At 40.3% G+C, this 22885-nt stretch overlaps 1 protein-coding gene across 1 annotated transcript in view; it reads right to left on the bottom strand.

Moving 5' to 3' along the window:
- EFCAB5 (EF-hand calcium binding domain 5) overlaps positions 1 to 22885 on the bottom strand; it is a 42671-nt gene that overhangs the window by 13034 nt on the left and 6752 nt on the right. Inside the window, exons 4-12 of the mRNA XM_074845442.1 lie at positions 19791 to 20366; positions 15344 to 15500; positions 14585 to 14648; positions 12748 to 12818; positions 9021 to 9176; positions 4192 to 4291; positions 2583 to 3470; positions 1121 to 1213; positions 499 to 713 (exon numbers count right to left, since the gene is read on the bottom strand). Coding sequence (XP_074701543.1) covers positions 499 to 713; positions 1121 to 1213; positions 2583 to 3470; positions 4192 to 4291; positions 9021 to 9176; positions 12748 to 12818; positions 14585 to 14648; positions 15344 to 15500; positions 19791 to 20356 — 2310 coding nt within the window. The 5' untranslated portion in view covers positions 20357 to 20366. The remainder of the gene's footprint in view (positions 1 to 498; positions 714 to 1120; positions 1214 to 2582; positions 3471 to 4191; positions 4292 to 9020; positions 9177 to 12747; positions 12819 to 14584; positions 14649 to 15343; positions 15501 to 19790; positions 20367 to 22885) is intronic.

Genomic DNA, 22885 nt, shown 5'->3' with positions numbered 1-22885 from the left:
TACTGCTGAAGGGGAATATGTTTTTTCACCACGTGGCCAGAGCACCTTGTAACTTAAACACAAAGAAGCATGTGCACATTCACATACAGCCATGCACATAGCATAACCAAACACACTTGTTTTATAATCCTCCCCAAATGTACATGCCAGTGCAGTAGGTCAGAGATCAGGTCTCGGCTATTATAAAGGTGAATAAGCAGAATGGAATGTTTTGAGCTCTTTCACAATTAACTATCAACCTCCTGTCTCGCTGAGTCCGGCTCTAGAACAGACAACTTCTTATAGAATGAGTCTGTCATCACTTCTAGAGCTAAGGGCTAGGAAGGGAGGATCCATATGAAAACAAAGGGGTGAAAGGTCTCTTGAAGAAATAAAGGATGCAAGGCTGCAAGTGAATAGCTCTGCCAGCATGAGATTAAAGTTGGCTTTGTCAGTGCCTGTAGGCATTTGCTTGGTTTTTGTTTGGACATGAGATCAACAAAACTTATCAATATTTACCTTTTCTAGTTGTTCCATTTTTTCCTCTTCTGTCTGTTTGTATTCTTCTTTGATAAATGCAATAAGCCTCTCCACAGTAGGCAGAGAAGTGTCTTCACCAACAAATGTCTCCATGAGCTGTACAAACTGTGGCAGGTTGAGGCAGCTTTCATCAAAGGCGCTCCTAGTACAAGAAGCCCAAAGGTTCTGAATGTCTGCCATGATGGGATGCAAGTCTGAAAGGCAGAAAGCACAGTCTACATGGCAGCTATCAACACAGTCCTGAATCCTGCACTTCCTATACAGTGAAATTATGTCTGAATACGGACTGACTCCATGCTGACTAAAGGTCTTAATCTGCTTATACTTTTCTAATAGTATCTCCTCAGATTTATGCTCCGGTCTAGCATGGATGCTATCATACAACCAGGTCAAATCACTGAATACGGGTGAGCTGAAATTACTGTTACACAGCAAGTGACCTTCTGAGACAAAGACGACACTGTTCCTACCTCGAAGTCAGCTTCAGGAATTAGTGTTTGGTTTTTTGCCAAAACTTTCAGCTCACAGCAGTACTGGCATGTCTGCAGACACTGCCAGCTGCTATGTGCCCAAGCAAACACACAATTTTGTGACCAAATACCTGGAAATCTGGTGTTCTCACACGTCCAGTCCTCTGGAGTTCTCTCTTCAGAGCTTCTATACCTGCAGCTTAAGTCACAAGTCAGAAGGTCACCTGGTGATGGATAAAATATAATTTGTAATGATATAAGCTTTTAAAAAAGACACAAAATACAGCTTTTCTAAAAGCCTTTAAATACATATATCCAAGCTATATTTTCTAAAGTGGATGAAAAGAGTTGACATGAGCGGTCACCTGACCAGGGTACCTCCTGGCTAGCTTCAGCTGGAGAATTCTGTCTGTCTGAGTGTGCTGGATCCGCAATTTTAAAAAGAAATCTGTGAACCAGCGCTTACTAGTCTGAGCACCCTGCTGATTGATATGTAAAATTTACCTCTGTGTCTCTGGAGTTACCCTTGTTATCAGTAGCTATTTATTTTTACTGTTTGGAAATACTGCTTCCTGAAATTCACCTGGTGAATGTTACATTTCTTAAGCCCAGCTACAAACACCCCTTTTAGCAAGAGTAATAAGATAAATTTTTTTCAAAGATAGGTTCAAAATGATACTCAGACTTGTGGCTTCCATTCACCTTTCTCTCAAAGAGCATCATACCACCAGACCATCATTTCTGTGAGAAACTGTGAGATTCTGTGAAGGTGGGAATCTGCTCTGAAGATGGAAGTACTGCATGCCCCAAACAATGCAGGATGCACGTGCAGGGACCAGCTGGATGGCAGGTTAGTGCTGTGTACTGGAAGTTAACCACAGAAAGCTGTAGGTACCAGTGGGCTGTACCATCAGCTCTACAGTCTGCCACTAGACTGCTCTGGTATGTAGACCCAGTTCTTGCAGCGTTTTAAACTGTGAGATACAAGGGTGTACTCACAGAGCGCGAGCAAGGAAATTGGTCCTTCTACTATGTTTAAGAAAGTACCTCTTATGAAACACACAGTTGCCCAACCACAGCCTTCCTACAACAAGGATCTTTGTACACAATTAGGAAGTATGATATTCCTTTGGAATCATGGTGAGAGATTAAAATAAAAGATCTCATAATATATCTCCCTATGGGCAATCACAGTCTAAAAATCATTAAAAGTCATTTCTATTTTAAACGTGCTCAGGCTCCTGTCTTGCTATACTAATATTGCAGAGTGAAACAGAACATAAAGTTTCTCCTTATTATAAAAATGCTGCTGCTTCAGAGAGTCCCTACTTGAATTAAAGTGTCTGCTCAGTGCCTTGAATACAGATCACCAGCAAAGTCACCTGCTGTCCTGTGAGAGGAACACCCTCTGAAACCTTGGCAGAAAACACCATGCTGAGAAGATATCAAAGCTTATGGTCTTGTGTATTCAGAAATCACTCACATGCTTTCAACAGTTTTGAACTGGATTAAAAACATGCCTATGGTTAAACCAGTCCAAATGTATATGTTGGAAAAGGTTAAAGTCTGCCAGAAGAAAGGAGAATGCTTTACCTTTACCCTGGTCTTGCAGAAGGTCCTCATCCTGCAGTCTTGTCTCTGAGCTTGTCTGTTGGCCAAACTGACTGCCATGCTGCCTAGAAAAACTCTCTTTTCTTGCAGGAGTTTCTTTCACAACCTCTGCAACAGGAGCATCCTGTTCTGAAGCAGTGACATCCATGTCTGCCACTGCTCTGTCTTCTGAGGTCACAGTTATAGCTTCAGGTGTTGGTCCTGAAGTTGTGTTGGTTGCCTCTGCAATCCAGTTGTCTTCCTCCTGACTAACTTGCCCTTCTGAGCCAGGTTCTCTGTCCCAGATACTATAATCTTCTTCCCTATTTGTTTCTGTGTCAGGGTCTCTACCCAGGCTAAATTGCTCTTCCTCCACCTGTTTTTCAGATCTAGGTTCTCCATCTCTGCTGAGACTGTACCCAGTAGAGGCCGATCCTGGGAAAGCTTCCTCCTGCCTGTCTGCACTTGCAGACTCAGTTTGCCTCTCAGTTTTGATGGCTTCATGGAAACTGGATTTTTCACTATGTATTGTATTTCCATCCAAATCACTAGCTTCCAAATCAGTGCTTTTTGCTGCGGATGCAGCATCCTCACCTTCCCTTCTCACTTCAGCATCACTTGATTCTGCTGCTTGGTTTTCTTCCTTAGAAGTTCCTCCAGCCTCAGCTTCACTCATGCCCATTTGTACAAAAAGACCTTCTCTGACACTAGTTTTCACTCTAGATGTGCCTTGTTTATTATCATCTACAGGTCCACATGCTAAAATCTCTCCCTCAGAAATTCCTGTTTGAGACAAAACTAACTTTTCCCTGAGTTCCTCACAAACTTCCTGGCCATCAGGGGCTCCCCATAAATCCATAAGCTCAATGTCTTGCAGCTCAATTATTGGCCCTAAAACAGAAAAAAATAATATTGATAAGTTGATAGTTTGCATTCATTTTATGTTCTTTAGTATTGCATAAGAAAGTTTTAAAAGAAAATAGGTGTTCCCAAGCAAACATAAACTATCAAAAGGAACCTTCTGCAAACATGCATCTCAGAAACACCAAACTTCAGAATAATGTCTTTGCCTGCAGAGAACTGCATTTGTTATTGTGTGTTACACCATATTTCTTTTGAAATAAATGTTTCATAATTCTTCATACTAAGAAGGAAAGCTGTAATTTGACTTGCATTTGATCTTAGCAATTAATTAATGTCCAATATCTTAAAAATATTTTACTGTCATGTAGATGATTCTCTGTGTTTTTTTCTTTATCTTTCCAAGTTCCTGCAGGAATTTTTAGTGTAAACACGAATTTAATTAATCATATTGACCAGTAAGAAAGAACAATGTTTTGGGGGAAAAGTAGTCTTTCTTTAACCCTACTTCCAAAAAGTACTTCAGAATTTTGTAGGAAGGAAAAGTTTTGGATGCTGAAGTATTTCTGAACATTGCATCACAGTTTGCAAAACATGTTTGCAAATTATAGTGTATAGGTCACAGCATTCATTTAGGTCCTTTTTTAGGCTCTGTCCATTTCTGGTAACAATTATAAAATATATATGAATGATATAACACCATGTGGCCTCCTAGTGTTTAAACCACAATTGAAACATCCCCTATACTTACACTGTCTTGGGTTACAGAATCCCCTCTTGGCAATGACAGGGCTTCTGTCATAGAAGTCTACCAGTAGGGCAAGTATTTTTTGTCTGTCTAAGAGACCAACCTAGATAAAAAGATTACAATTATTGGGGTTTTTTCCTGTGATTCTTAGAACTTACATCAACATTTTCAGCACTACAAAGGCACCATTAGCTAAGAATTATCTGTGACTGAAAATTATCTATTACCAGAACATCAGTACAAATTTCAAAGAAGTTAATTTATTTCATAGAAGCAAAAATTTCTTGTCTGCCCTTAGCTGGAACTCCTCATACTCTTTGCAGGCAAGTCCTCTTGCTTATTCTTGGCAAATTACAGTTGGATGATTGTAACCACTTTTGCCAAGGGAGTTCTTCATGCAAAGATCAAAGCTTCAACATTTCACACTTTCAGGACAGATATTGAATGCCTGACAGTACTATGAAAGAATTTTCACCTATTATGGCCTGTGCTATATTATGTTAGTGACTGCACATTGTAGTTTGGTTTTGTGCCCCATCATTTCCTTTGAAGCATTATGTATTGGCAACTGCCTGGGAAAATAATTAGTCCAAAAATCTGAGCTATTATGACAACCTCCCTAACTTCCTTTAAAGATTCATACACATCTGACCACAGAGGTGAGAGAGGTATCCGTAGTTCCAGCACAGAGGAACATACAGAGTTTATTACATCCTTGTTGCTCAGGGTGAGTATATACAGACAATAAAACCAGGAAAAGACAATTAAACGGGTCATTTCAATCAGGAAATTTTGAGTTTAAAAAGTAAAATGAATCTAAATGATTGCAAGTTTTCCATTTTATGATTAACTCCTGTTGTCATTATTTAAGTCCTGCCACCTTTGTAATCTCCCTCCCTTTAGTGAAACACAGTAGTTAATTAGAGAACAGATTTACTTAAATTCATTATTTGCAGCAAGTAGCTTTCCAACTGAATTATTGATTCCCTTTCCACATTTTGCTCTTAAAGACCACAAAATGTAAGATTCACCAAGCTTTTAATTCTTTGTGAACCTTTCTTGCCCTTAGGATGAAGAAATAAATGAAGAAGTTTGCTGCCCTTTTCTGGAAATGAGCTCAAGATGACCACATTGTTTATATTCTAAAACCATAATTAATGGCATCAATGTTTAGGAACAGAGGATCTGAAAACAACAGAGATACCCATCACTTGGTGAAGTGCCTCCCAAGGAAGCTAGTACTGAAAATTAAGTGAATAAATCACATTTTCTGATACTGCAACATCTTTCCTCTAAACGGAATTGAAAGCTTTTGCAAATCCTGAGGAAAGGATCAGAACTGAAATGTAACCTATCGTCCAGTCCAGTTTTCACACTCCTGTTACTTAATTCCTGCTGGTAAAAAAATGCTGGAAATTACGGTGAATTTCAGCCATGTGTGGGTTTGGAACAACAAATGTCATCACATAATCTGTCCCTAAACTTACAAGATATAGGCCCCGATTCCCAGTATCTTCATCTTCTTGACATTAATATATAAATATCCTGCATGCTCCCATGCAAACATTTCTTTATACTCTGTCTTTCAGTTGAATAGATCAGATAGGATTCCGCATCCATTTAGTAGATATACAAACACAGAACGTGTTTCTGAAGATGTTCCCAGATCACTGTGTAATATTTGGATTCTCCATTCAGTATTTACATTAGACACACTTAATTTTCCCTTTAAATTTCCTCAGTTGTTACTTGTCACAATAGTCTGGTTGGCTTGAAGCTGGCAGCACTAATGCAAAGCTTGGTTTTATTAAAAAGGCAAATGAATGAATGAAGTAGTATTAAAAAGAAAATAAAAATGTTGCTTCAGAATTCAGATAATTTTTTTAAATGGTAAAGTAATATATTTGAAGGATTTGGATAACAGATTCTAGAAGCGCTTTTTTGTGGGGTTTTGTGATTTATTTTTGTTTATTTTTAGATATTGTTAGACATAGTAAATTCCTTTTCAGAAATGACTAAATATGAGTTAGGGGTATATTTTCTACCTTGGTTTAACATTTACAGTTTATACAGATTTGCCATTCTACCAGAGGTCTCTGTTATTTCAGGACACTTTTCCTTATAACTTACCTTGGGAGGAACACGTCATGGTAATGCTATCTATAGAAGAGAGAAGTATTACAGCGGGAAAAACAGTTCCAAGGTCCTGCACCCAGTTACACTATCTTTCCAGTTTCCTGAATTTACTGACAAAGGTCATATTTCTTTGTACTTCACGTGTGACAGGGGCGCTGATGAAAGATTCCTGCCCATCAGCCCTTCGCACGGAGTCTTGGCGGCAGGACAGGTACAGCATCCACTATAAATAACAGCACACCATCTGTGTTTGTGCAACCGCCCAAAACTTGTCTCCACTTTTAACGAGTGCCAGCTTTAGTGGATAGAGAGTTGAAACATGTTGACCTAATTTTCTTGTCACCTAGATATTGGCAGGTGATGATTCTCAGTTGTTTTCGGCAACGTTCCATGATCTGTAATTCCTTTAGCAACACAGACTAAACCAGACTTGCCATTTAATCAGTGATAGGTCAGTGTTTAACCGCTTGATTGTTTTTCTGGAGATGTGATGTGTGTATCTTGAACTCCACAATATGCTTGTTAGTGAGCAAGATGGGGAGAACAGACACTCATGACAGGTCATGAGAAAGCAGACTTTGTTGCTGCTGTACTGCAAGAAAGGTAATCAGAAGTGTCTCGAACTTCAGTAGTTTGAAAACTAATCTCTGACTAAATTCAGTTACATTTAAAGATCCCGGGTTTAAAACATCCCTGAAAACTAATGCAGATTCTGTTATAATGTGTAAAAGAAACTATACTTGTTACACGTGAGCACAGAGAGACAATAAGCTTAAAATTCACAGAGCTCTTGCCTCTTCTGGCATTAGTGCAGCGATTCAGCGGTGTTCTGGTATTGTCTTGGAAAGTTTCTGCTTCACTGTACAGTCCAGGCTGCACTTGCTGAGCTGCCATCCTTCTGGATGCATGCATTTGAAATCATAATAATGATCATGTGGACACCTTCTCATTTGACTGTAATTTAAACACTGCTTTCTCAGCTCCCTGGCCCTAATTGCAACTCACTGAGGCAGCCAGCCACATTCACCATGCAGACTGGAATAACTGCCTGCTGCCAAACAAATGTAAATGAGGAACTGAAACAACTGCTTTGCTGTGCTTTGCAGAATGAGTACTACAGGTAATGGATCACATTCAAGTGGTAGAAGTCCTTGGGTTAGTTTGCATCTTTTATCTTCCCTCTGGGTACAGTAGGGCAGGACTTATTAGAACTATACAAAAGAAACCAGGTCAGGTTTAAAAGAATTGCATGGTCCACGCCACAGTTTAGTAACTCAATTTGCAGAGCAAGGCTACCTCAGAGGCTAGAAACAGCAACCATGTCTGGGCTCTGATCAGTTTTTTCTGGGCAGTGATGGTGTCTGTGCTGCTAGCTGCTCACTCGTGCTGTGTTGTGCTAGTATTTTTGGCTCTTTGCCTCTGAGATTCCACTGGGATTAGTAGCATGGAGATGGTGATTACTGTCACAGAAATAATAGGAAGAAAGTCACATTAAAACATGCAAGGGAAAGAAGGGATCCTTTCAAAACGCATGGCAAAGATAGGACTCGGCTTTATATATTACTCAGAAGTATCTATCATAGCTCTTCTTGACAGAGCAACAGGAAAATGAAATGTCTCCTAGCTGAGAAGTAGACACATTTCTTTCCTCATCCCTGAAACAGCAGCTTGCCTGCTGTTCTCTGAAACACACCATTGGTGTTGAAACGTGCTCTGTAATTCCATTCTCTTAGAAGTAATGACATTATTAGCATGACATTGTAGAGCACAGTTCATTCTGGGTAGGCATGCTGTAAACATCACTAGAGGAGTGCTGGGTGGAATATTTAATTTATGTAGGGGAGAAAACTGGAAGATTATGGCAACTGTTTGCTGTGTAGTAGCCAGCAACTGGCTAACTGAGGCTACTCATAACAAGTACCATACTATTTGGATGAAGCCTGGGTTTTTAGCAATAGCTTGTGCCATTGATTCTTCAGATCCTACCTACTATTTGCTGGTTTTCTAATAAATCTGACTTCTTTTTTTTTTTTAAAATGGTGATGCAATTGTACTCAGAGGATGATAGACAGAGTTTAGAGCTGCTGAAAACCAAATTATGGCTTTTGAGTTCCATTCCCAGCTCTGTAACTGACTTAATTTCCCATCCATAAACTGTGGCTGAAGTTCACAGTACTTTTCTCAGAGAGGTTGTAAAGATACATTAGTTTGCATTTTAAATTTAAACGATGAGATTTATTGATAGAAGCCCTAAAGATGAATAAATTAACGCAATATAATTAATGCAATATACGCTACTATTGTAATGTGCACGTTTGTTAAGGTCAATCTATATCAGGTTATCTTTGCTGAATAGACAAATTAGCACCCAAACATTCTGAATGTGCTGTGGGAACAGGTAGTGACCAGAAGTATTAAAGACAGTGGTTAATTTCTTCTCTAGAATCATCAAAATTCAGCCCCAAGTCACCACCTTAGGTCATTCAGTCTCTAATTAGCCATCAGTTTATAGGCTATTGGCTATTTCTGTGTCTAAGAACTACGAATTTGAAGACAATGCAACAGCTGCTGTCCTCTAAAAGAATGCTGAGTAAGCACAAAGAGTCATGAAGAATAAAAAGAAGGTAGTGACCCAGAGAAATACCAAACTGGAAGCATCATCATATTGAAATTAGGTTGAGAGCTGCTTTGCCTACCTTTCCATAATCACAATCTAGGAAGAGATCAGTAAACATTTGCCTCCACATATCATGTTTTACTGCTTCTTGGAAGTCACCAGCACACTGATGGAGATGCTTCAGGATTTCTTGGAACATGTCATGTGAAAAATGTTCAGTGTAGGAATGGACATACTATGGAGAGAAAGCAGTAGTGTAAATGGTTAGCTTTCTTCAAGTATTTTCACCTTTATTTGAACTCCTAAAAATCTATGGCATGCAATGAAATACATAGGAATTTGTAGTTTGACCTGTTCACATAACACATGGTGCATGGACACTACACTGCCTACTTTGTTTTGTCTTTCAGAAGCAGCAATATTCTCCAAACAAACGTGGGACAGTGCTGCGCTAGGCACTGCACAGGTGCACCTTGAACAGTTCCTTTCCTGGCCCAGAGGTCACTTACACGTTCAGTGGTTCAGAGATGCTGGATCTGAATCCCTCCTATGAAATGTCATTGCTTAAGATTGATTATCTCAGGGAGGACGTAGGCTCTCCATGGTTTTCTGCAGCATTTAGTATTCCTGACTTTACCCCCAAGGAGGGATTCTGAGCCATTAGTTTTTGCAAAACTGACAGCCCCTCGACTCTCTAATGCCACAAAATGACCATTGCCCACAATTCCAGTGTTTAGAGAACCAGTCTGGATACTATAAAAAAAGGAAAGAACTTTTTGAAAATGAGCCTCCTGTCACCTAAGTCCTCTGACACTGGGAATACTACTGACTCAGGATTTATTTTAAGTTCTAGCCTTGGAGACACTTTAACACTTTGGATTTATAGCCATGTGGTTTTTATGAGCAAAAGCAATATGGTTCTAAAAATGTGGTGTGCATGACATAAATAATAATGGCCATCAGGACAAACCACAATCCCAAAGCCTGTGCTGAATTATTATAGCAGGTTTCTGGAGCCAGCCACAGTAACAGGGAGCCTACACAGTTAAAAGGAGGAATTTGCAAAACACAGAATGTTTCCCATTATTCCACTTTTAGAGTAGGGATACCTGACATAAGTGCTAGAACGTCTTGGACTTGTTGAAATGCTGCACAGGCATTAACGAACTGAAATATTAATATATGTTATTATTCGTGTCTATATTGCATCATTTCCAAATATATGGGACAAGTGGAGAAGAGAGGAAGAGCAGAAAAGCAGCAGCTGATGGCCTGAGGGGTGGCTGGTGGGAAAGAAGAACTCCTAACGCAATGTGTGGTTTTTTCTGCATTTCAGCATAAAAAGAGAGGATGTAGGTGGGTTGGAGAGAAAGTGGCAGATCTGGGGCTACGTGTATCTACTCGCTTTTCAGAGCTATTACAACCCGGAGCCCTGTGACAGATGAACCTTAAAGATGACAGCAGTTGGGAGGTGGCAGGTTGGACAAGTGGCTTGTTATTTTGTATGTCATCTTGATGACACATCCAAAGGCTTGTGTGTTAATACTGCTGTCTAACAGCTTCACAGAACATTTTTTAGAAGTGTATGTTTGGCTATGTGGGCAGGAGGAACTATCGTAGAGTCATAAGCTTTTCTTAGCTGATGTGTGTAGAGCACTCCACTGTGTACACATAATAAGCATACATTTATTTATTATTAACCAAGAGATTCTGACACCCATCAGAAGAGAGCTGCCACACCTCCTTCTTGCTATCCAGTGTGAGACCTTACTGGAGTTTATGAACACATTATGACTAATAACAATGGATCTTTGCTTTTTGTTCCTACTGATGCCAATAGAAATCGAATAAACCACATGCAATCAGGGAGAATAATCTCACCCTTAAAGCCTGACTCCGACCCTACAAAGGCAATGTGAGTATTTCCCTTGGTGTCAGTAGTTTTGTCTCAGACTGCTGGGGGTTCTGCATGTTCCAGTACAAAGCCTGTGAAATAAACTATTAAGGACTGGTCTCTGGGATTTGAACACTTTTATATTAAAAGACCCCACGAGCTTGTCACGAAGGATGTAAAAATACAACAGCCACTGTTTAGCATGTCTGAAAAAGCCCCCCCCAGACCCAACAACAACAGTGTGTGAGGTCTCTGCCGAGTTTCTAACCACCTTTAAGTAACCTAAAGCTGCACTGAACTCCAGGAAGGGAAAAAAATAAAAGCGCCATTTAATTTTAAAGTCCATTAAAAAGCAATGCTTTCCACATGTGAAAGGGCCTAGACCAGTGTGGAGAAAGATCATCTCTTTCTGGTTTTGGTGGATGATGCAAACTGATGAACAAAGGTAAATTGTATCTGAGGATTAGAAGCAGCCCTGTCCCGAGAGCGAGGCCCGTGATTATGGAACAGTTTCCCAAGGGAAGTGATGAAAGCCTCATCATTTGATTCTATTAAAACCGGCCTGGAAAAAGCATCAGAGAATATATTCTGAGAACAACATTGCACTGGCTGGTACATCAGACAGCTTGACAGTCCATCTTTTGTACTGCTGATCTCTGTTGTCATATCTTTAATTGAGTTAAAATACAGAGTACACAAAATATATTTTAAAACATTTTTCTAATGCTAATGGAGCATGAATTCATTCAGTACTTATACGTGTACCGTAGGGGTTATGGATTGATGCTTCATTTCAGTGACAAAAGCAATTCTCTGGGCTCCCATTATCCACAATAGTTTTCTTAATTAAATGCAGTTATTCTGAGGTTAAATTTAAAAATACCTCATTTCATGCTTAAAAAAGCCTCAACAAGTTATCATAAAAATGCATCTCTCTGCAAAATATCGAACATATGAGTCTCCTGAGAGTGAAGAAGGCACAAAAATCACACATGGTTGCTTGAAATTAATCTCTGCACAGCTGCTTTATACTGTGTTTTTAATTATTGTAACAGCACCCACTAGGACTGCTACAATTGAGGGTCTGTCATTATTTCTATTCTAAACATCCCTTTTCACAGGTTTAATTACCCAGCCATAAAATTTGGCTCTGTCGTAGGTAGAAACGGCTGACAAAGTCTTGGCCTGGAGAGTTTTTCTGCAAATATAGTTTGAACTGATTTGGTTGTTTGCAAATTGATGAAGAGTAGAGTAATGGGGTGAAACTTCCAACTACATCAACTTTGGTGAGTTAAAAACATATTTCTGATGTTTCTCGATGACAGCTTTTGATTTTAAAACTGTATCTTTTTCAGCCTGGTTATGCTTCTCACACATTTATGACACTCGTTGTAGTTTGGTTATGGTTCAGGGCAAAAACGGTAGAGGTTCTCATCCCAGTTCATCACTTGTTAGGTTTTTCTATGGTTAATAGAACTTAATCAGAAATAACAGTACTCTGGGGACAGTACTAATGACCTCAGGCTAATGGTTATATTGGGACACCGAACCTCCCTTGAGCAGCCAGTGCAAAATCTGAATTCCCAAGTGATTCAGGGCTTTGGCATTCTAGAAAGGGACTGAGGGGGATGTCCTAAAACCCACTGCTTTGAGAGTAACTTCTCAGAGAGCAGCACAGGCTGCAGCTCTGACGAAAGCAAAATACTCCCCCTTTGCTGGCCAGAATGGAAGCGTTGTGACAGCAGAGGATGAATGTGGAGACAGGATATGGAATGTCCTGATGCAACCAGTTACCTGGGATGTTGGAGAAGTGAAGCCCTTTACTTACTCATCTTAGCTGTCCCCAGGGAAATGCTACTACTTTGTGATAAACATCATACTCTGAATCGGGTGCTCTTATTTCATTTCTCACCTCTGCGAATTCATCTGTGTTTATTTTTTTTTCCAATGTGTCTACGATTTCCAGCTTCTTGTCACAGATTGCTAGTAAAAAATGAAGGGATATTGGTTTAGAAAGCAAACAGTTGTGGTTTTGCATATTGTACACATTTTTTTGCACACTATATGTTACCTTAACTTTGAGGTTATCCTACAGAGTAGCTGAACCATCTGACTGTATAGAGGCTACCTAAATCTGATTCCTACATATTTCTCTTGCTGAGAATCTGCACTTATTTATTCAGAACTGTATGGTCATATTTATTCATGACATATGTTGGTGCAAATCACAATGATTTTTAACAGCACTTACAATTAATTACGTGAGGGGAAAAATGATTTTTGATTTTTCAAACAGATAAAACTGCCTTAAAATTCCGGGGACAAGGATTCTGCTTTGCAAGAGCGGAATCTGCAAATCACAGTAATTTTTCTAAGAAGCTCTGTGGGAATATTTTTACTGATGATGATATTCAAAACTATCTTTTGGTCAGCTTCTGGGCTGCTATCATGGAACTAAGAAGATATGTCACTGAATGAGGTATTTGAACACAGACATGCTATTTCTCCTGGGATTATTTTTCGGTTCCTTCTTCTAGAATATATTAGGAGTAAGGAGAAAATTCACCACTGAATGCATTTATCTGTTGCTGACATTCCTAAACCGTACATTATCTTTATTAAACTCTAAAACAGAGCTTAATGTTCCATTAACATATATTGGATGCTATTAAATGAAATAAATAAAGTAACAGAGCCACACTGCTAGTGAAATATGACATAAAGCACCTCCAGCCTCTGGAGAGCAAGCATCTGGACAGAAACTTCCTTCTCAGTCTCGTGTCCCAGTATCCGTTCATGCCCGAGAATCACAGCCACCACAGCAGGAGCACAAGGGCTGTGTTTGGCATTCGCACAACGTACTCCCAGTATAGGATGATTACTCAGAGGAACAATTCTGTAATATAGAAAGGGCTGAGCAAGGGCAAGCTCTCGACAGAGGTGACTCCAGCAGCAAGCAGAAATGCACTCTGGAGTTCCCTGCTTATCATCCCATCTTCCAGCAAAGGCAGATTTGTATTATTGATGATCATTACAGGCTCTCAATGCAAAGGGCTGGCAGCAGCCTGTATGTTGCCGCTTCCTGGCTCTATCTATTCAATTATCATTATTTGGGGAGGTCAAGTGTAAGCTACATCAAGTGGACGGGAATTATGGAAATCCCTTCTGTGCTGAGTGCTCTGGTACAGAGGCCCTTGTGCATGTGTCACTGGCATGCCTGGGCCTGGGGAAGGAATGGTGAGGCAATATGGGCTATTTGGCATTTCCCCTCAAACCACAAAAGGTAACAACACAGTCAGACATTAATTTTTTTGATCCTACCTTTCGACCATACCTCCCGGTATGCCAAGCTGTCCGTGGGATTTCCAAGACCTCCCACGAAACAAGGAACACCATGGGGTAGGGTAGATGAAGGAGGTTGTTACAGTGATTCTTAAAAATTGTGATAAGCACAAGGCAATGTCTGGTTAATGAAGGATGTAAGTGGAAAGGGCCTGCATCTGATCTTTCTATCTCTCTGAAAGATTTTTAAAACTTCTTTCCTTACTTTTCAAGATCATATTAATGAACAACATGGTGGTTCAGTCTCCTTTCAATCTGTCTGAAGGTTTGTGGTTCATATCCTAGCTGGTATAACTACCTTCAGAGATTCTTTCTCTATTTATCCAATCTGTTTCCTGCTTGCTCACAGTTTGCATCAAAATTCAGACCACAGAAATAAAACTAAAGACGACACATTGAAAACTTACCTTTCCTCACATCTGTGGGAATAGAAGCAATGGCATCTGGGAAAGACCTCAGGGCACTCTGAACCTACAAATCAGGTGATAGTCAAAGGCCTGTTTCATGCAGACAATTGTAGGCAATTACTAAAATAAATCACCTGGAACAATCAGTCCTATGGGCCAACCATGCTTCTTACCACCCACAGGTGGGCCCTGTTAAGTGTAGACCTTGTCTATGTTGTGCTGTGTGTAACCACAGGACAATTTTCTAGGGGCCTTGTGTGACTTGTAAGACAGGTGCTTGTACCCAGAGATGTATTACAATTACCGCAGATCTCATCTTTTATGAACTGCAATATCAATTTGTATGAGTCACAGGGATAGAAAGAAGTTTTAATGGAGGTCACAGAAGAGCAAGAGTGGCTGCCCCAGACCTTTTTAAAGGAATCCCAAGGGATAACCAGCTGCAGAGAAGGACGTCCAGTGATGAGGTATTTATCCAACAACCTCAGGAGTGTCTGAGTACCTTATGGGGCATTTAGCTTCCCACGGGTCTCTGTGGAGAACGCATTGCAATCCCTCCATGCGCTCATGGGAATCAGGGCTTGGTGAGGCTAAGTGGTAGTCAAAGACCTGCACCCTGACCCTAAGGGATGTCAAGGCCATTACCAATCCCTGTGCTCCATGCTGCCATCCTGGGGCAGACAGCACTATCACAATCTTCTTTTTCCTCCTGTCTGGAACAATCATAGCAGTGTGTTAACAAGGATCTTCCCTAGTTACCAGTGCAACTGGTATTCTGCCACTGACATCCACCGTCCACTGTTTGAACTGACTCGCCAGCGCCTCCTTTCTCATCTCTTTCAGCTGAGACTTCATATTGTCCACCTGCTCCCTTTCCTTACGCTTGTTCTTTGCCTCAGCCCTCATCCTGGCCAGCCTGTAGGACATGGAAATATGCTTTAGAAAGATACCATCATAAACATATTTAAGATAGATTAAGCCTACCCTGAAGAACAAAAGGAAAGGAAATAAATTCTTACTGAAATTCTTGTCCCTCTAGTATAAGCAGATTTTTTTCCAAACAAATACTTGATGTTTGAGGCACAAAATTACTAGCGTGACTATTGGACTAGATATTAGTAATCTGTTTTCAGAGAGCAGCTCCAAGGAAGTGAGACTATTTATATTCTGACATTTATCACCTCCTGAAATCTAGTGTAACTATGAACCTGAAGAAATAACCTCTGAGTGTCAGATATGTGCATGTGGAGAGAGCCTCTTGTAGAGTACATGGTAGACATTCAGGAGAAAATAATCTGTACAGCTATCCTCATTTGTGTAGTTTCAACAGTGATAAATTTTACCTTCACATTTATAATGGCATTCATAATTTATTGTGTTGTCATCCTTCAATTTCCTTCCAATTTTAGCAAGAAGGGAGGTGTCTAATTTTGCTACACTTGATTTACCAACAAAATTGTATCAGTATGCATTTGTATCAAAGCCTAAGTGCCATTTCACATAAGCACTTCAGTGGCACAGAAGAATGTTCAATGAAATTTTTTAAGCAGTCTCACACAATAAAGTCCTTACTGCCTTAGGACAGGGATAATACACCAACCTCTCCACCATTTTGAACACAGAGTTTGCAAGCTTGGACTAAAAGTACCTCCCTTTCTTCGTCCTTCTGTTTTCTTTGCTTCTCTAATTACCCAGCCATGTTTTTCCAATATTCCATTTCACACAACAAAAGAACTGAGTAAGATTGATCCCATAGAACTCACCTGCTTTGGGTTTGACTTTGTACATTTATGAAATGGAAAAAAAAGCCTTTAGGAAGTTCAAAATGCTTAAAGCCAAAGGATCAGTTCATATGGGGAGAACAGTCCCTGCTTATTGACGCTGCTAGAATCTCTCTGCATTGAGACATCTGCCCTGCGCACCTCTGCGGCTCTCACTTACACCCTCTTGTAGCTAGTCAGAGTAAGGGGAATTGCTTCTCTTCAGCACCTGAGAACACACTAGTCCAGAAACTGTATTTTAACTAATGATTTCTGCTCCCTTCTTCCCCTTGTTTAACATACTGTGAAGATGGGCTGATCCTGTCCCTGCTCTCTTCTGTTGCTATGGGGTCATCCTAGAAATTATAAACCAGTATTCTCTTTAATGAGTAGAAAGGCCCATTTAACATGTTACAGCAACACACTTTGATCACAGTCAGTTTTATCACTAGGTATTTGTTCTTCATGGCCACTTATCACAGAGGTTTCTTCATGAATAACTGGGTTCCTTAATCAGTCGTGGGCATTGCACAAGGGCCTGCTGAGGCAGTTCAGCCTCCAGCACTTTGATAGCAGGGGAAGGGTAAAATAATTTCCTGTCATCTTCTGACTCCTTCACAGACACGGCAAAGCAGAGGTACGTAGCAGGTGCCCAGTTAAATGGACTAACAGATTTTTCTCTAATATATGCTACAAACAGAAAGAGAAAACCAGACCATTTCTAGCTGCAGCTCCTCCTCGGGAGCGGGCAAGCTGAAAGGAGAGCTAAGGCCATGCTAGGAGTTGCCAAGGTGCTCTGGTGATTAATTTGGGCAGTGCTCTGCACAAGTTACATTGCACGCTGCACCTGCACTGTGCTGCAGTTTTGCATTTATTTCTACGGTCCTAAAACACCAGGCAGCTGCATCCTCTGCTTGGTGTCCCTGGTGTGGGACAAAATGTTTCCCTGCTGGACAATAAGGGCAAAACAGGCTGGAACAGTGCTGGGCACCCATTTCAAAGTGAGCTCATTTCAGTATTAGACATTTCCAGAAAAGATGAGATGGCAGCGAGGGTGACTTCTCCCTGCAGAATGAAACATGTTCCTTCAGGAAGACAGCCGCCTAACTCCCACACAAGGATGGGTGACTCAGACTGAAGGATACCATCCCTGGACAAATAAAGTCTGTTTCAGGTATCAATCCATTTGGATAAGGAAATTCTCCCATCTGTTCTCCCGCATGCCTTGAATCCCAGTCAGGTGGCAGGTAAGGAGAGACTGGAGGAAGCCTGAGCGAGCTCACTGAGGACTGCTAAGCTTCAGATAAGAACCTGTGGTGAAATCCTGCCTTTCCTGAAGGTAATGTCAAGGCTGCCGGGAGCTCCACTGGGGCCAGAATTTCACTCCTCATCTTTCTGGTGCTTATGTGAGAGATTTTAAGCACAGACTGGCATTTCTCTTGCAACATTCTTTTTCCTGTTTAGAAAGCCAGTGACTCACATCAGGAGTCTCGGTGCTACACGGTGTCAGTAAAATCCTCTGTGCTGCTGTCGTTTAAGAATCCTATGCAAATCCTACAATACAGCCATCACAAATATGTAAATCCTGAGCTGCTGTGAATGCAAATCCCATGACACTACTACCAGCGGATATGCAAAACCTGCTACAGCTATGGCTACATAAACCCCCGTGGCAGTGCTGTCTGCGGAGAGATTGATTTCTACAAGTCTTGATAGTCACTTCCTTTGCATCAGCTCTGATAGCTACAAATTGAGAACCTGTCTCCAAATGTAAACATGGACTTAACAGCCAAGGCCACGATAACGTGTCACTAGTAACCAACACTTTAGGAAAATCTGACCTTTCCAGAAATAAGCTGTGATTCACAATGAAAGCTAAGAGAATTTTAGTAAAAAAACCCCAATCAACCAAACAAAAACAAGCCAAAAAAACAACCCAAAACTCCAGGAAATTTTACGTATTTTAATTAACTTGTTCTTGCAAAATAAAAATGAGATATGGTTCTGAGCTTCCTGCATCCAGGTGTCCCTCTGTGAAGCAGTATGAATGGTGAAACAGTCCCCAAAACAAAGGTGTGGCAAGGCTGGCATCCTAAACATCCCCCCACAACAGTCTGTGCTTGAGTGAAAGGTCACTGAAAAAGAAGATGTTTCCCCAGATCATTTGTTTCAGTGGACTGGCATTTAAAAAATAAAATCGAAAATATTTTACCAGCTCTAGTTGTACTACTGTATGTCTGCTTATGAAGAAAAAACAAAAAGCTGAGCTCTTACACACTGATCACTGATCAGTTATAATTATTTTTATCCGTAGGGAAAAAGGTAAGTGACGGTATGAAATTCCCTTATCACACTGCTTTAGTTGTATTCACAAAGGCATGTTCCTATGAACTGTAACAGTATGTGGACTACAAATGTAGAGAGAGAGAAACTCAGAGCAGTAGGGAGAGATTTAACATTTTTTTAATTCATTGTAATACTGGGAACTTCAATTATCTTCATTTAGAGTTTATGCATAAGACATGTCAACATTTTACTTCCCTAATTCCTGACACTGAAACCCTGAAACCAATTTTCAAGCTGCACATAATATTTATGCAAATAGAAGAGACAGCCATTCAAATAGAAGTCATTATTCTACAAACACAGATATAGAATAAAGTGATCTAGTAGTCAAAGTAATTTTGACATCATTCACGATCACCTCTGGGTCATCTATAAACACAAACGTTCACTTCTATGTTTTTCATAACAATGAAAATGAAAGCATTTTTCTTCACCTAATGCACTCACATTCTAACCTTAGCATGATGTAACATGCCATGGAACCCCCTTCCAATATTCATTAAATATTATACTAAAGCAAGCAGCCTAGAATACACCCCAAAAATAAGCAACATAATAAAATACAAAACAGTTTCTACTTTAAAGAGTAAAAAGAATCTGAAAGTAAAAATCCCAGGAGGAGTTTCTACAATCTGCCAGGACAATATTGTTGTTGGTTTGGTCAAGAGAAATCATCCCGAAGGAGGAAACAAAGGTTGTCTTTTTATTAGGTTTGGCAGAATATGGAAGAAATGATCTGAAGAGTGCACAGACCTTTGATACCAACACATGTCCTAAAGAACTGCTGTCACCAACCTAGACTGGTTTGAAAGCAGTTTGCATTCCACATAGGTAATTAGGAATTATATACTTGTGAAGGGCAGAATATTGCCTTAAACAGGAATAACTAGTGTTTCATTTTGTGTGACATGTTCTGGCATTTGTCCTGCTTCTCAAGTTTTTTATGAGAGACAACTACCATCTCTGGCACTACACTCCGTAAGGTTAATTTTGTTCGACACTCTGACAGCTGGGCTGCAGTCACACCATTCCTTTTGTGAAACAGAGACCAAGACACCAAGCTCTGGTCTTGCGACCAGCAACACTTTCAACTCTCTCACCTCTGTGATGTTGTACCAGGCATCTCAGTTTTTAGCTCCTCCGTGACCATCTTCATTCCTCTCAGGTACGGGCCTGGTTTTGTAGAAATACTGTACCGAGGGTTATGTCTCATCAGATATTCTCCAAGAAAAATAATGGGGTTAAATTTGGTTGGTTTTTTGTCTGGTGTGAGCACATTCTTTCTTTCCACTTCCATTAACAGTTTTTCCACTCCTGGGATTAATGTAGGTAGGAGTTTGTCAAGCAAATAGATGCGAGTATCTAGTGTCTCTCTCTCTTCACTGAGCCACTCTTTGAACAGCCAGTCACAGGGTTCTCTCTTCTCTACCTTTTCTCCTTTTGCCTTTTGTGAGCGAATCATCTTCACCTTTGTCTCCTGCAGTCTCAGACACCTCTGATGTACCCTTTCATAAAAACGCTCTTTCCACGGAGCATAATTGCTAAGACGTGGCAGCTCATCATTCCCCTGATTTCTCTTCATTTCTGTGACAGCCATATTCTCACCTCCAAGTTTGGGTTGTTTTAGACCTGCAGTTTGGGCTGCTTCTTTGGGCTGAGCAGCCATATTTCCATCACTGTGACACAGAACAAAAGCAACTTGTTATATAATGCCAAAAGATGCAGCAGTGTCCTAGCAGATGACACAGGAAGAAAGTCTATTGTTAGGAATTAACTAATATTCTTTTTCTATGTTCCTTTTTTATTGTTACTGCTGCTTTGTACTCTTAAATAAATACAGCCCCTTTATTTCAAAGATCAGTAAATGATTTATAAAGATTAATTATGTATCACAATAGCCCTTGGAGACAGAGCAACTAAATAAGTGTGTTCCTTTCTTACGGGAGAAGAAACTGAGACACAGAAACGATTAATTCCAGGTCACTTAGAGACTCAGAAACCCAGTGGTGAACAGTGCTCAGAAGTCTTGTCTCCCAGTTCAAACCAGTGGATTCTTCTCACCCCTAGTATCATTATTTCTATTTAGGTCCCATTCCATGCCTCCAGGAAATCCAGTGGATAAGAGACAAAGCAAGCAAGTGATGGAAAATACCGGATGCTTAGGAGGAAGATTTCTCTACACGCCACCTTCTGCTTCATCTTTTCTGTAGCTGTGAGAAACAGTGAGGAAGCTTGTCCCACAGACCACTTGATTTCAACTTTGGCAACTATCTTTTCCTCTGGACATTCTGTTCAGGTAACGAGGACACAGGTGCATGGGTCAGCAGACCTCATACAGAAAGGGAAACTCTATACCATGAACTCTGTAATTAAGCTGTTCACAAGCACTTAATCGTGTAGGTTATTCTGTAAAAGACAGACCTATGGAGAGTTGCAGATATCTCCCTTTACAATTTCCCAGACTCCAGTGTTTTCTTCTCAGTATGTTAATTCTGTGAAATACCAGGAAGAAACTGAGTTGCTCACATGGCACAATTTGAAAACCATTGCTATATGTCTCCACACATAACTGCGTCTGTAATGGGACTTACCCATACAGAATGGAGCAGAATGTTGCCTAACTACTTGATTCAAAGCGTGAAAAATCACGAGCATGCTGCAAAAAACCCAGTCCAGTGTTAAACAACAACAAGGGAATGCTGTATTAGTAGAGAGAGCCTAACGCCTTTCCAAATTAAAGATGAAACCACTCTGAACTTGCTGCCATACTATCCTTTTCAAGCTCTTATTTAAAAGTGCTTTTCACTAAGGCCTTTGTATCCATAGCAATACCATTGCTTTTGATATGTTTTGCTCTTCATGTTTAAGCATTTGTAGCTGTTCTGAAGAGAGTTCAGCCCTCCAGGAAATGCATAAATGTGATCTACAGCCCTCCTGGCACACAAATGTAATTACTAATATGTTGACCTTCTGGTTCATAACCATTGTTTGAATCCAAATACTGCCTGGATAGGTAGGAGGCTTCACAGCACTAAATTTCTATGTCTGTTTTCTCCATGGGCTTGTTGGCATCTCCTGATAATTTGTTTTCAAAGATAATTACCTGCTGGGGAGTGAGATGGATTTATGGATCAAGCTGCCTGCCTGACCCACCCAGAGGGTTTTAAGCTGGTAGCTGGTTTTGCCACTGAAGGACATGAGCTGTAAGGAGTCCAGATTTATAATGGTAGAAAGGGAAACCTGTCAACCCTGTCAAATTGTTCCTTGCTTAGGTGAGTTTCTTTCAATTATCTGTAAAACCAGACTTTTTCTGGTTCAAAGCAGGGTGCTAACCAAATGTTCTGGTCACATTCCAAATCAGCTGGTTTTGTTGTGCCAAAATAAACTGTTCTTGCAGTTTCAAATACTTCTGTTATTTTTTAACATCCTTTATGAAACTGCTCTGCAGTTTCTGTGCAATGTTAAAGTGGCAACTGCACTCTGCTTTATGAGGTGACTGATTCTGAATGTTGATGAATATATTTTCTACACAGCTCTCAACCATTTGTTTGGATGATTTCAAGGATTAGTAAATGTTTATGAAGTATCTCTATGCCTCTGAACAAAACAAAACACAACACAGCTAAGTGTGACTGTTCTATCTCAATTCCATGGCATTCACATAACTCCAAGAATGGAAGCAGAGCATAGAGAACTATGCCCACTGCTTTCATGCAGGACAGACAGAGAAGACTAAGAGGGTATGGAAAAACATACAAACAGCACATAACTGTTAAACAACAAAGGAGTGCTAGAATCAGGACCTGAAACTTGGAATTTGTTGAGGATTACAGGGACACACCTCCAGTTTGTGTAAGACACCATTGGCTCATAAACTCCAGTGCTGATTTACGTTAGTTGAGAATTTGGCCCATAATATATATAGCTCTCATGGCCTATGACATTCCCAAGGGGAAGCTTGATTGTCCAAGTAATAGTAAGCATGGTGCACAGAGACAAGCTTTAGAAACACCCAGGAAATTTGAAATGTGATATAAAGTTTCCTGCAAGCCTTTGTTCAAGCTGAAGGCAAGATAAGCTTTTCATTATTTAGTAGGGTGCCACTTTCCTGGCTCCTTTCTGTGAGACAAATATTCTTGCTGGAATCCCTGCAGGTACAAAAAGATTATCTCTCCATTTTCTGTACATAACCCAA

Source organism: Strix aluco, chromosome 19, assembly GCF_031877795.1.
Source record: "Strix aluco isolate bStrAlu1 chromosome 19, bStrAlu1.hap1, whole genome shotgun sequence".
Taxonomy (NCBI): Eukaryota; Metazoa; Chordata; class Aves; order Strigiformes; family Strigidae; genus Strix; species Strix aluco.
Note: the sequence above shows the minus strand (reverse complement) of the source record. Positions and strands in the feature narration are given on the sequence as shown.